At 21.3% G+C, this 14,006-nt stretch overlaps 5 protein-coding genes across 5 annotated transcripts; 3 read left to right on the top strand and 2 right to left on the bottom strand.

Annotated features, from left to right (window-relative positions):
- Window positions 1-642: 642 nt before the first annotated feature.
- rapgap1 (RapGAP/RanGAP domain-containing protein) lies at window positions 643-3,898 on the bottom strand (the record flags this gene model as incomplete). The annotated part of the gene is made up of 2 exons (XM_640432.1): window positions 643-3,609; window positions 3,698-3,898. The coding sequence occupies 2 exons, from the start codon at window positions 3,896-3,898 to the stop codon at window positions 643-645; spliced, it is 3,168 nt and encodes a 1,055-aa protein (XP_645524.1).
- Window positions 3,899-5,040: 1,142 nt separating this feature from the next.
- DDB_G0271772 (hypothetical protein) lies at window positions 5,041-5,533 on the top strand (the record flags this gene model as incomplete). The annotated part of the gene is made up of 4 exons (XM_640431.1): window positions 5,041-5,064; window positions 5,105-5,277; window positions 5,468-5,495; window positions 5,528-5,533. The coding sequence occupies 4 exons, from the start codon at window positions 5,041-5,043 to the stop codon at window positions 5,531-5,533; spliced, it is 231 nt and encodes a 76-aa protein (XP_645523.1).
- A 2,613-nt stretch (window positions 5,534-8,146) lies between these two features.
- Window positions 8,147-8,419, top strand: DDB_G0271770 (hypothetical protein; the record flags this gene model as incomplete). The annotated part of the gene is made up of 2 exons (XM_640430.2): window positions 8,147-8,301; window positions 8,395-8,419. The coding sequence occupies 2 exons, from the start codon at window positions 8,147-8,149 to the stop codon at window positions 8,417-8,419; spliced, it is 180 nt and encodes a 59-aa protein (XP_645522.2).
- A 335-nt stretch (window positions 8,420-8,754) lies between these two features.
- Window positions 8,755-9,989, bottom strand: DDB_G0271830 (hypothetical protein; the record flags this gene model as incomplete). The annotated part of the gene is made up of 3 exons (XM_640429.1): window positions 8,755-8,845; window positions 8,933-9,038; window positions 9,122-9,989. The coding sequence occupies 3 exons, from the start codon at window positions 9,987-9,989 to the stop codon at window positions 8,755-8,757; spliced, it is 1,065 nt and encodes a 354-aa protein (XP_645521.1).
- A 916-nt stretch (window positions 9,990-10,905) lies between these two features.
- On the top strand, window positions 10,906-13,980 carry DDB_G0271732 (AN1-type zinc finger-containing protein; the record flags this gene model as incomplete). Its single annotated transcript, XM_640428.1, has 1 exon — window positions 10,906-13,980. The coding sequence occupies one exon, from the start codon at window positions 10,906-10,908 to the stop codon at window positions 13,978-13,980; it is 3,075 nt and encodes a 1,024-aa protein (XP_645520.1).
- Window positions 13,981-14,006: the final 26 nt, after the last annotated feature.

Here is a 14,006-nt window from a genome sequence, read left to right as displayed (position 1 = left end):
TATTTGAAAATAAATAACCTCATTTTTTTTAAAAAATAATAAAAATAAAAAAAGACAATTCACCACTTTTGATAGTGAATAAAATAAAAACTAAATATTTTCAATATATTCCAAAAAAATTATGTTTATTTTTAATATAAAAAATATCATTTTTTTTCCTTTACATATTTTTTTTTTCTTTTTTTAGACCAATAAAAAACTTTCTTCTGTTTACTAAATTGAGTTGATTTATTGAATAAATGGATTAGAATTATTCTTGATCATTAAAGTTAGTTTAATTGTTTCTAATAATTTCAATGAGCTAACTTAAATACCTGGTGACTAATTGTTAAAATTGGATTTTTTGAGATTTTTAATGGATATGTAGTAATGTTTATATATTCATATTTTATTTTTTTTTTATTTTTTATTTTTTTTTTTGATACATTTATTATCTTATTTTATTTTTGTTTATTTTATTTTTACTAAATATTGTTACAAATTACGCTACTTATTTTTTTTTAATGTTTTTTCTAAACCTTTTTTTTTTTTTTAGATTTGGTTTTTTTTTTTTTTTTTTGTTTGGATTTGTTTTTTTTTTTTTTTGATTGGTTGATTGAAAAAAAAAAAAAAAAAACCAAAAAAAAAGTTTTAATAAATAATTTATTCACTACCAAAATCAGTAATGAATGAATGTAAAAATTCTTTTCTTGTTCTTTTTAATTTTTGAGCAAATACAGGTGATTTTAGAGTTGCTCTTTCACCATTGATCAATCTAGTTAAAAGGAAATCAGTGAGATTTTCACCAGTTGAAGTTGAGAAAATATGATTCTTTGGGAAAGCAGGACCAAAATTTTGAACTTCTTCTTTACAACCGATTGAAATTTTATAATTTACATTTGTAATTATTGGAAGATTATTTGTAGTTGGAAGGTTTGAATCAGAGTTATTATTATTATTATTATTATTATTATTATTATTATTATTATTGCTGCTATTATTATTATTGAAACTATTTCCTAAATTTATAACAGCAGCTCCATCAACATTTGGAATTGGATCAACTTTTTGAACGACAGCAAAGATATGATTAAAGTTTGATTTAATGATTGAAGGATCGAATAATTTTGTATTACCTTCTTTATAGATGATTAAAACGATATCATTACCTAAATGTCTTTTTCTTTCAACCGATTGTTCATCTGCGGCACGACAAGGAATCATAGGGGCAACATGATACATAATTTCGAAATCTCTCCATTTCTTATAGATACTATGAGTTCCAGTTGTATTATCTTTAATATCTAAGCCACCTCTATACTTTGTCCAACCTTGTAATTGTACACGATCACCCAAAATCCTTAAAAACTCTTGAAACTCATCACTGGTGCTACTATTGCTATAGAGTTCATTTTCATCGGTACCTTGATTCTCTGAACAATATAAAACACCAAATTTAAAGGTTTTATGAATATTTTTAGCTTCAAATTGAATCAATTGTTTGATGAATTGTTGATTTTGATCAGACTTTACCTCTTTTAATTTAAAGTTTGACATTTGATTGAAACGTGATTTCTTGATCATCTTTAACATATCCTTTGAGGAGATTTCCTTCTTACCATAGGGTAATGATAATCTATACTTTTCATCCTTTTCACCGGTTCTAATGATATACAATAGTTCATTGGTATCATGTTGAACTACAACCGATATACACATTGGATTATCTGGTTGATTTTTATTAACTCCAAGGAAATTGAAATGTTCTAAACTACAAAAATCATCACAATAATGATACTCATCCTCATCCGTATATAACACTATTAACTCATCATAATTAACTTGTTGACATTTACTATTACCACTATCGATTTTATAACCTTTACATGGTAATATAAAATCACTATCGATTGGTTCCTCCCATTCTAAATCTAATAATTGATATTCTGATGGTGGTGGTTGAGTTGGTTGTGATGTCGTTTGTTGTTGTTGTTGTTGTTGTTGTTGTTGTTGTAATTGGGTTGTTAATGATACAGGATTGGTAACTACTGCTGAGCTAGATGATGATGGTGATGATGATAAAAGTTTATAATTTCTTAAGATTCTTTCATTTTGAGAAGATAATGGAGGTGATAAAACTGAACCAATATTATTATGAGAATGATGATGTTGATTAGCTGCTGCCTCCTTAGTTGCATGAGTATCTGCACTAAATGAACGTGCATGACCTAATAAATGAGCTTTCTTACCAATTGGTACACCAAGAAATTCTGGTGATTTTGGTGGTGATTTTGGTGGTGATGTTGATAAATATCCTGGACTAAATATTGGTGAATTTTCTTTATCGCTTGGTGAACCACTTGTTCCAGAATGTTGTGGTGAAATATTATTATTATTATTATTTGTTGTAGTTGTGGTTGTTGTTGTTTGACTATTTACAGATGAACCATTTGATTCTTTTTTTATATTATTATTATTATTAGTACTATTATTGTTTAAATTAAAATCCTCATTATAATCAGTTTCATGAGGTTGATCAGAATTTGTTAATTTTTGACGACGTTGTTGTAAAAGTTGTTGTTTAAATTTCTTTGGATCTTCTTTTAAAAGTGTTAAACGATCATTCATCATCTCTCTATAGATTGATGCTTTCTCTTCTCTATACATACATTTTCTATTGACAACGGTATCAACCAATATTCTAGTACTTTCCATAACTTGTTTTGGAGCACGAGATAATACTACAGGTTGTTGTTTTTGTGATTTCTTTAAAGCAGAGATTGATGTATTATTAATTTCATCTCTAACACCATTTTGAATTACTGTACTAATATTAATTGAAATTACATTTGCATCTGATGATGACAAACTACTACCACTACTATCATCATTACCTGATGATAGTGATGGTACGATAGCATCATCACTTGTATTTAATAATGATACACCACCAGATGTTAATGATGATGGTAATGATTGTGACATTGGTGATGATGATAATGAATGTGATAACGATGATGAGGATGAATGCGATGGTCTTGGTGTTGATGCACCAGGTTGGTGATTAAGATGATGATGAATATTTATACCAGATAAAATTGAATTTGTATTGTTAAATTCAAAACCTTTAATCAAGTATTCACATTTATTATTTACAAATGAATTGATAGCATCACGAATACTAATACCAATGACACAAAGTTTTTGAAAGTCTAATGTAAACTCTACGAAATCCTTTAGAATTGATAATTTTGAAATGTTCTCCCAAACTAATTGGTCCATACTATGACGAAATGCAATCAGTTTTGGTTTACCCACTATATTGGATGGAATGGTCTTTGAACGATATCCCATACCACGTGGATACTCTCTCAATGTTTTTTGAATATCAACCAATACTTGACAATTTGATCTCTTTTCATTTGCACTATCACCATTACAAATTTGTTCAACTTCAATTCCTAATGTTTCAACACCTTTAATTAATATTGGTATAGTATCTAATAATATCTTTTGTAATTCATCTGATCTTCTTTCTTCTTCTTCTGGTGTAATTTTTTCATGTTGTTGTTGTTGTATTTGTCTTGAATGATGTTGTGGTGATAATGGTTGTTGAATGTCAAATAAAATCTATCAAAAATTAAAAAAAAAAAAAAAAAAAAAAAATTTAATTAATAATTTTTTATAAAAATAAAAATAAAAATAAATTATTACTTACATCTGATGTATTCATCATTTCCTGAGTTGATGTTGTTGATTGAGACAATGGTTTTGTCACTACTATAGCTGTAAAATTTTTAGGTGTTGTTAAACTTGATATATTATTTGTTGATAATGAAATATTTTTTCTAGGTGATGGTGGTGGGAAAATATTTTGAATGTGATCTGATGATCCTATAATACCATGATAAATTGACATGATTGTATTTTGATTTTTTTGTTTTTTTTTTTGTTTTTTTTTTTTTGATTATTTTTAATTTATTTTTTTTATTTTAATTTATTATTTATTATAAAATAATAGAATTTATTATTTTTTTTTTTTTTTTTAAATTTTTTTTAAAAAATAATTATTTGAATAAATTTAATTTTTAATGGTTAGTAAAATTTGTGATAAAGTTTGTGATTATTTTGAAATGGATGATGATGATGTCTTGTTGTTTTTTTTTTTATTTTTTTTAATATAAGAAAAAAAAAAAAAAATAAAAAAAAAACCAAAAGAAAAACCAAAATTAAAAAAAAATAATAAAAAAAATAAAAAAAATTAAATAATAATAAAAAAATAATGATGATAAAAATAAAAATAAAAATAAAAATAATAATATGATTATATTTGAAAAAAAAAACCCACAACACAAAAAAAAATAAAAAATAAAAATATGTGATTTATAAAAACAATAATAATAATAATTTGTTGTGTGGAGAAATTGTGAGATTGTGGAAAATTTTTAGGTTTTTAATAAGAGGAAAAAAAAAAAAAAAAAGGGAGATATATATAAAAATTATATATATTTGGGAGGATATATTTTGTGAGTGTTGACACTTTTGATATCAAAAGTAATTTAAAAAAATAAAAATAAAAAAAAAAAAAAAAACAAAAAAAAAAAAAAAAAAAAAAAAAAAAAAGAAAAAAAAAAAAAAAAAAAAAAACAAAAACAAAAACAAAAACAAAAACAAAGGGGTGAGCGTGGAAAAAAAAAAAATAATTTTGGGTGGCTATATGTAATTGTTTGAAAGTAATGTAATGTTGTTAAAATGGTGGTAATGGTGTGGGTTGTGAATGAATGGTGGTAAAGTGTGTAATTTTTTTTTTTTTTTTTTTTTTTTAAAGGTTAAATTATATAATAAATAAATAAATAAATAAATAAATAACTTAATATATTAATTATTTAACAAATGATGTTGATGTTGTTGTTTTTTTTTTTTTTTTTGTTGGTGTTGTGTGTGTTTTTTTTTAATATTTTTATTTTTATTTTTATTTTATTATTTTTATTTATTTTTTTTTTTTTTTATTTTTTTTTTTTTTTCTCAATTAAAATAGCAATAGAACTCAACCAAAAATTGATGGTGTTGAAGAGGGTGAAGGTGGTATATTTTATTAAATTTATATTTTATTATATATTTTTAGTTTCAATATCATAACAAAATATATATATTTTTATTTTATTTTATTTTTATATTTAAATATTTATATATTTTTATATATATATATGCTATTATTTATTATAATAAAAAAGGTGTACTAGTGATAGTGATAGTGATGATGATGATGATTATGATGATGATGATGATTATAGAGTTGTGTGGTTATTTTTTTTTTTTTATACAAATTAAAAAGAATGTAAGTGTAAAATGACAATAAGGAAAAAAAAAAAGAAATAACAATAGATAAATAGATAGGCAGAATGTACCCTTTTCGTATTTTTAATCTTTAACTTAAAAAAAAAAAAAAAAAAAAAAAAATCCAATTATAGAATTTATTCGAATATAGATATTTGTGTGGTGTGATGTGGGGTGGTGTTTTTTTTTTTTTTTTTTTTTTAAAAAATAGAATTGATATGGCAAGATTTATCCAATGTATTATTCTAAATCATAGTCATTAACAAAATTATTTAAAAGTGAATTATTTTGATGGTTTTTTTGTTTTTTCTTTTCTTTTTTTTTTTTTTTTTTTTTTTTTTTTTTGTTTTTTTTTTTGAGGGAATAAAAAAAAAAATAAAAAAATTTAAAAAAAGATATCTTTTTTAAATAAATTTTTGCCCATTGGCAAAAATACAAATCCAAAAACAAATTTTTTTTTTTTTTTTTTTTTTTCCTAAATATTATTTATTCTTATTACTGTTGTTACTTATTTAAAAATTACTATTATTTGAATGTGCTTATCTAAAAATTTTCGATCTGGTGGTTTTTTTTTTTTTTTTTTGTGCAAATATTTTTTTGTGCAAAAATTTTTTTTAAAAAAAAAACTTTCTTTTAACAATTATTATATTATTACCTTTATATATCTATTTTCAATTTATTAATACACTGATTTTTTTTTTTTTTTTAAAAAAAAATTTTATTTTGATTTGATTTGATTTGATTTGTTTTTTTTTTGATTGCTTATTTGAGTTTCTAAATAATGTACAGTGAAAATAAAAAAAATAAAAAGTTCTATTTGAGTTATCTAATTGAAATGAATAAATAGATTTATCTCTTTAATAGAAGTTGTTTTTATTTTTTTATTTGTATTTTTTTACTTTTTTTTTTTTTTTTTTTTTTTGATTGGTTACAATAAAATGAATGAAAAAGTAAAAATAAAGGACGAGAGGTTTTATTATAAAATTTTTATGAAAAATAAAAAAAAAAAAAAAAAAAAAAATTCTCAATTAAAAAAAAAAAAAAGAAAAAAAATAAAAAAAAAAAAAAAAAATAAAAAAAGTTAAATAACCCGCTGATTTCACTCTAACTTTTTCATTTAGATTATAAAGGTTATACTTTATGACCAAAGAAAAAAAAAAAAAACAGAAAAAAAGAGAATAAGTAAAAATAAAAAAAATATAAAAAAAAAGTTATATTTATTAATGTTATAAATGTTACATATATACACATATAACCATTAAAGTTAAAGTTAAATTTAAAATTAAAATTAAAATTAAAATTATTTAATTTCCAAAAAGAAATTAGTAAAAAATTATTTTTCACCAACGAAAATTTTTTCAATCAATTTGTATAATTTTATAAAATTTAAAAATATGACATTGGAATGAAAACTCATCGAATTTTACATTTAAAAAAAATAAAAAAAAAAAAAAAAAAAAAAAAAATAGGTCAAATATCAACAACGAAATAAAAAAATATTTTTCTTACTTTCGCAGCATAAACAAGTAAATAAAATAAAATAAAATAGAATAGAATAAAATAAAATAAAATAATAATTAAAAAAAAAAAAGAGTAATTGCATGGATACCACCATTTCGAATGTTGGTAGTCTCGTTGATAAACTTGCAAAAATAAAATTTTAAAAAAAAGTTGATAACTTTTCATTTTAAAATATCTTTGGATTTCCAACTTTTGTAAAAACAAATTTTTTATTTGAAAAAAAAAAAATAAAAAAAAAATAATTGGATTTGGACTGTGGAAAAAAAAAAATAAAAAATAAAATAAAAAAAAAGAAGAAATTACTTACAAACAAAGGATAAAATAAAAAGAAAATAAAAGTAGCAATATATTAAAAGGTATTAATATCTAATAAATTTTCTCCATTCAATTTAAAATTAAATTTTGAATTTATTTTAAATTTAAAAAGATAAAATAAAAAATTAAAATAAAAAAATGAAAAGAAAAAAAATAAAAAAATTGGATCTTTGCTTTATTATTATTATAAAATAAAATTTTGTGAAAAAATTGCGACTATTTTTAAAAAAAAAAATTTGCATTGAAAAAAAAAAAAAAAAAAGATTAATAATGAAATAATTTAAAATCACCAGACACAAAAAAAAAATAAAAAAATAAAAATAAAAATAAAAATAAAAATAACAAAACAAAAAAAAATTTAAAAATAAAACAAAATCTCTCTGGGTGGTTGAATTATTAGTAATGAAAATAACAATAACAAAACCATAATAATTTTTATTTTTTGATTATTTTTTATTTTTTTTTTTTTTTAATTTTTTTTTTTTAATATCCAACACAGTTTTCGTCATTAACTGGATTTTTACAAAACCCACACCATCCAGTCCCTTTTATTGTTCCACTCTCATTAATCTTTTTTTTTTAAAAAAAAATAAAAAAAAAAATTAAAAAATGTAAAAATAAAATTTTTGATGATCGCCTGAAAGAGATTAAGATTTGATTTTTATTATTATTATGCTGTTGATTTAATGTTTGCGAAACCATTAAAATTTCAGAAATCATTTGTAATAAAAAAAAAAATAATAAAAAATAAAATAAATTAACTTAAATAAATAAATTTTTAAAATTAAACATTTTAAACAAATGTTTTTTTTTTTTTAAACATTTTCCAAACAAATTGTTCTCATATCTACAAAAATTCTTTATATCTTTGTAATACTACTACTTTTTTTTTTTAACAAAAATCTTAATTATAAAAAAATGTTATTTGGTAACTACCGTCCAAAAAATAAAAATACAATTTACATTTTACATTGTAACTAATAATTATAAATATATGTATATATTTATAGATGCCTTAACCAAATTATCATTAGGAGGAAGCAAGTCAGTCTCATCCAAATCAGTCTCATCCAATTCAACATCCATTAACTTTGGTAACAACAATATTACCTGGAATGGTCTTCCACCACCACCAGCAATTCCACCAATGTAAATATACATCTATTATTATATAACATTAATCATTAAAAATGATTCATTACTAATATTCTTTTTTTTTTTATGATTTTTAAAAATTTACAGGAGAGATGTCCCAGAAGAAGAATAAAAATTTTGTACAATGGTCTATATTGTGGTATTTGGTTTACCAAAAAAAAAACTTTATATTCCAAATTACTAATAAATAAATTCATAAGTGTTGTAATTTAAAAATTGTTTAAAACCAAAAAAAAAAAAAAAAAAAATAGAAAAACTATTTGATTGTAACTTCTTTTCCAAATTTTTAAATGAATTTTCTAGAATTTTTTTTTTTTTTTCCTGTTTAATTTAGTTTTCTTTTATTTATTTATAAAAAAAAAGTTGATTTTAAATCAATTGAATTATTATTATCCAACACTTGAATGTTATCAATATTTTATTTTTATTTATTTTTTTTAATTTTTTTTATTTTCCACATCTTTTTTGAACAGAATTATACTTTTTTAAAAAATGATGGAATCTTTCCAAATAAAATTGATTAAAGTGATCCATTTTTCTGAATATATAAATTATAAATATAATATTGTTAGAATAATAATAAATAAATAAATAAATAAATAAATAAATAAATAAAAATACATACATGAATTCAGTTAGTTTTATGTGCCATGGTAAAAAACCAGAAAATAAATGTTTATCACTAAAATCCAATGCTACTTCTGGTTCAAAATCGTTACCACCAATGAAACCTAAATTTTATTAAATATTGTTATTAATATAAAGATTAAATCAAAAAAAAAAAATGACATATATATTTATTTATAAAACATACTTGGTAAATTTGAATTTACATATGATTCATTTAAAATTAAATCTTGATTTAATTTTGAATCTTTTATATATTTCTTTGTAATATTAATTAATTCTTGTTTACCATCTTCAACTGTTACAATTGAAACATTTAATATTCTAGAATTTATATCTGTCATATCACCACCAATTGGTGTAATATTTTTTAAATTATTTAACCAATTAAATTTATATATTGTTTGTTTATTATTATTATTATTATTATTATTATTATTATTATTATTATTATTATTTGTATTATTTTTATTATTTGATGTATTTATATTATTAAATGGTTTTATTTTATTATCTAATAAATTTTGAAATACAGAAATATTTTTTTTAAGTGAACCATGATTATCGAAAATCGTTATTCTTTTAATACCAACTATGACTGACCATATTAAGATATCTGATATTTTATTATAAAAATTTATAGTTTCTGTTGTATTTGTTAAAGATTTAATTTGATCTCTATGATTTAAAATTAATGCTAAATGTTTTGGTGTTGATATTTTTGTTGCTGTTGTTGTTGTCGAGTTATCTTGTTTATTCTTTGTATTAGTTGATTGTTGTTGTTGTTGTTGTTGCTGTTTATTATTATTATTATTATTATTATTATCATTGTTGTTATTACAATTGAGTGGTGGTGATGAAATTCTATCATCTATTGTTGTATTGATATAATCTATATAATCATTTGGTGTTTTTATATATAAATACATGAAAATTTGTGATATTATATATCTTGTTTTAAAACTTAATAATTGATAATAATAGATAATCAATTTTAAAAGTACAAGAAATTGAAATATAAAATTATATAAAACCTTTCCCACAATTTCTATCATTTTGTTTGGTTTTTTTTTTTTAAATAAATATTTTTAAAGATATAATAAATAATGTGTGTATCTAAAAACACAAGATATATAAAAATTAAATAAAAAATAAAAAATAAAAAATAAAAACGAAAAAAAGGGGTGTGGTTTTTATGTTTTTATTATTAAAAGTTCTACACCTAATAATTATTTATATTTATATTTATTATTATTGTTTTTTTTTTTTTTTTTTCTTTATTTGATGATTTGAAATGTTTTTTTTTTTTTTTTGATTTCTATTTTTATACAAAAAAATAATAGAAATGCAATATCATTAAAAAAAAAAAAAAAAAAAAAAAAAAAAAAAAAAAAAAATGAATGACGCGTTTTTTGAAAATAAACTTTATTTTTTTTTATTTTTTTTTATTTTTTTTATTTCAAAAATTGTTTTTTTGTCCCAGACCATTCAGCATTTTTTTTTTTTTCTTTTTGACTCATTTTAACTTTTTACCTATTTTTGTTTTTTTTTTTTTTTTTTTTTTTTTTTAGAAATCAAAAAATAAAATAAAAGTATTAACAAAAAAGGTAAAAAATTAAAACAACTCAAAAAATAAATGAAATATATCTAATTCTAATTTTTTTTATTTGGATAATAATTTTTGGCAAACTGAATTTATTGGATTACAAAAAGTCGAGTCTTTTTTTTTTTTTTTTTTTTTAAATTTCCAAATTATGGATTTTGAATTTTTATTTGGAAAGATTATTTTGGATATTTTTTTTTTAAAATTGGCAAATATATTTCTTTTAAAAAGATGAGAAAATTTTTTTTTTATTTTTTTTTTTTTATTTCAATTTTTTTTTTTTTTTAGTGATTTCATTTTCAAAAAAAAAAAAATAATAATAATAAATAAATAAAAAAATAATAAATATATAAAAAATAAAATTTCAAATGGAAAATTATATTAAAAAAACATTAGAATTATTAGATATTGAAAAAGAATCAGAAGTTAATGAAGCAATTGAAAACTTTGCAACATTATCAAATAAAGAATTAGAATTAAAAGGTGTTACAATTAATAAAGTTAAGATTTTAAATTTTTCAACAGGTTTATCAGGTAGAATTTTAATAAAACTTGCAAGAGCATCGTTTGTTGATAATGGTGGATCAAACAATAATAATAATAATAAAAAGCAAAATAATGATAAAGATAGTGATGGTGATGATGAAGATGATAATTTTGATTTACCACCACATAAAATTTCAAATGGTGATATAGTAGGTATTAGACCATCAAAATCAAAACCAGGTACAAATCATTATTTTAAAGGTGTAGTTTATAAAGTTGATTCTAGAAAGATAGTTATTGCATTCGATGATAATTACGAAGATAGTGATCCAAATAATAGACCAATGTTGGATGAATATTTTCAAACATTATATTCAATCGATAAATTAGCAAATGATGTAACCTATAAGAAAATTAGAGAATCATTAGATAAATTAAAATTAAATGTAAATAAAAGAACTGGTAATAGCGAGAATTCATTAATCAATTTATTATTAAATGATGGATATCAACCATCAAATAATAATAGTTATTTTCAACAAATTAATAAAGAGAAATTTGAACAACAATTAATAAATAAAGGTTTAAATCAATCACAAAAAGAAGCAATATTATTTTCATTATCATCAAATGATGTAGCATGTATTCATGGTCCACCTGGTACTGGTAAAACTACAACCGTTGTTGAATTCATTGTCCAATTAATTAAATCTGGTAAAAAAGTATTAGCTTGTGGTCCATCTAATTTATCTGTTGATAATATGTTGGAGAAATTATTAGAATATTCAAATAGTAGTAGTTGTAATGGTTTTTTAATAAATGCAACTAGAATTGGTCATCCAACTAGAATTTTACCACAATTATTAAAACATACATTAGATCATAAAACAAAGAATAGTGAAGGTGGTCAAATTATTAAAGGTATTAAAGATGAGATTAAAAGTTTATCAAAACAATTATTAAAAGTTAAACAACATTCCGAGAGAAGAGTTATACAATCATCTATTAAAGAGTTACGTATTGATTTAAAGAATAGAGAGAAATCATTAATTCAACAAGTTATAAACGATTCAAATGTAATACTTTCAACAAATACAGGTGCATCTGATTCATCATTAAAAGGTATTGATAATTTTGACTGGGTTGTAATAGATGAATGTGCTCAAGCATTGGAAGCAAGTTGTTGGATACCAATTCAAAAAGGTAATAAACTATTGTTGGCAGGAGATCATCAACAATTACCACCAACCATTCATTCAATGGAAGCCGCTAAAATGGGTTTATCAATTACCCTATTCGAGCGTATCATTAAACAATATGGTGATCAAGTTTCACGTCTTTTAAATGTTCAATATCGTATGAATCATAAAATTATGGATTGGTCTTCAATGGAATTTTATAATTCAAAAATGATTGCTGATAAATCAGTTTCAAATCATCTATTGGTGACTGGTGATTCACCAAAAATTAGAAATACCTTAACAACAACTTGTCCTCTTTTAATGATTGATACAAGTGGTTGTGATATGGAAGAAAGTCAAGATGATGAAGGTGAATCAAAATTTAATAATGGTGAGGTTATCGTTGTAAAAAGACATATTGAAAAATTAATAGAATGTGGTGTAAAACCAAATGATATCGGTGTAATCACTCCATACAATGGTCAAGTTAAACTCTTAAAATCTTATCTCTCTAAAAAATATTCATCAATGGAAATTGGTACAGTAGATGGTTTCCAAGGTAGAGAAAAAGATGTAATCATCATTTCAATGGTACGTTCAAATACTGATGCTCCACATAAAGTTGGTTTCCTTACTGAAGATAGAAGAACAAATGTTGCTATAACTCGTGCTAGAAAACATGTAGTTGTAGTTTGTGATACTGATACAATCTCTTCTCATGAACCTTTAAAACGTATGGTTGATTATTTTAAATTAAATGGTTTATTTAGATCGGCTTTAGAATATATTGAAGATGAATTCTTACCAAGTGATACTGATAATTGGGATATTAGTTTAAATAAAGATGATAATAATAATAATTCAACAACCACCACCACCACCACTACAACTAATACAAATAATGATTCAAATAAAAAATCAAAAATTGAAATGTTAAAAGATAAAAAGAATAAAAAAAGTATTGAAGAAAAAGAAAAGAAAAAAAATAAAGATGATTTAGAGAAACAAGAAGAAAAAGAAAAATTAAGATTACAATTAGAATCAATCGTTAATACATTTATGAAAACTTCAATGGAATCTCATAGTTTTCCTTCAACATTATCATCTTTTGAAAGATTGGTTGTTCATGAATTAGCTGAAAAAAATAAATTAAATCATCAATCAGTTGGTGAAGGTGAAAATAGAGTAATAACAATTTCAAAGAAAATTAAAAAATCTGATAAAAATCATGAAAATGATAATGATGAAGATGAACAAGATGAAGATGAAGATGAAGAAAATGATGAAGATGAACAAAAAGAAAATGATGGTACAACAACAAAAACAACAACAAATTCTACAAATAAAACAAAGAAAAAGAAAAAGAAAGCAAAAAAACCAACAACAACAACAACAACAACATCAACAACAACAACTACTAAAAAGAAATCTGTTGATAAGAAATCTGCTGACGAATTATTAAAAGAATTTGAAGCAATTGAATTAAGAGAAGTTGATTTAAGAATTTGTGGTATGAAAGGTTGTGGGAAAAATGTTGAAATTTTAGGAAGAATTTGTCAATTTTGTACTCATAAATATTGTACTCAACATGCACTCTATGAAATTCATGGATGTGGTGAAAAAGCAAAAGCTCAAGCTAGAGCTGATTGGTTCAAACAACATGGTGATGCTAAAAAGAATGTTGTTGCTCATGAAAAACTTCAAAAAACAATAAATGATCAATCTTCTGCAAGAAAAAAACAAACCACAACTTCAACAACAAATAAAAAGAAATAAATAAAAAAAAAAAAAGAAAAATTTTA

This window comes from Dictyostelium discoideum (assembly GCF_000004695.1).
Source record: "Dictyostelium discoideum AX4 chromosome 2 chromosome, whole genome shotgun sequence".
Classification (NCBI taxonomy): Eukaryota; Evosea; class Eumycetozoa; order Dictyosteliales; family Dictyosteliaceae; genus Dictyostelium; species Dictyostelium discoideum.
The sequence above is the reverse complement of the archived record's forward strand: the minus strand, read 5'-3'. Positions and strand labels throughout refer to the sequence as shown.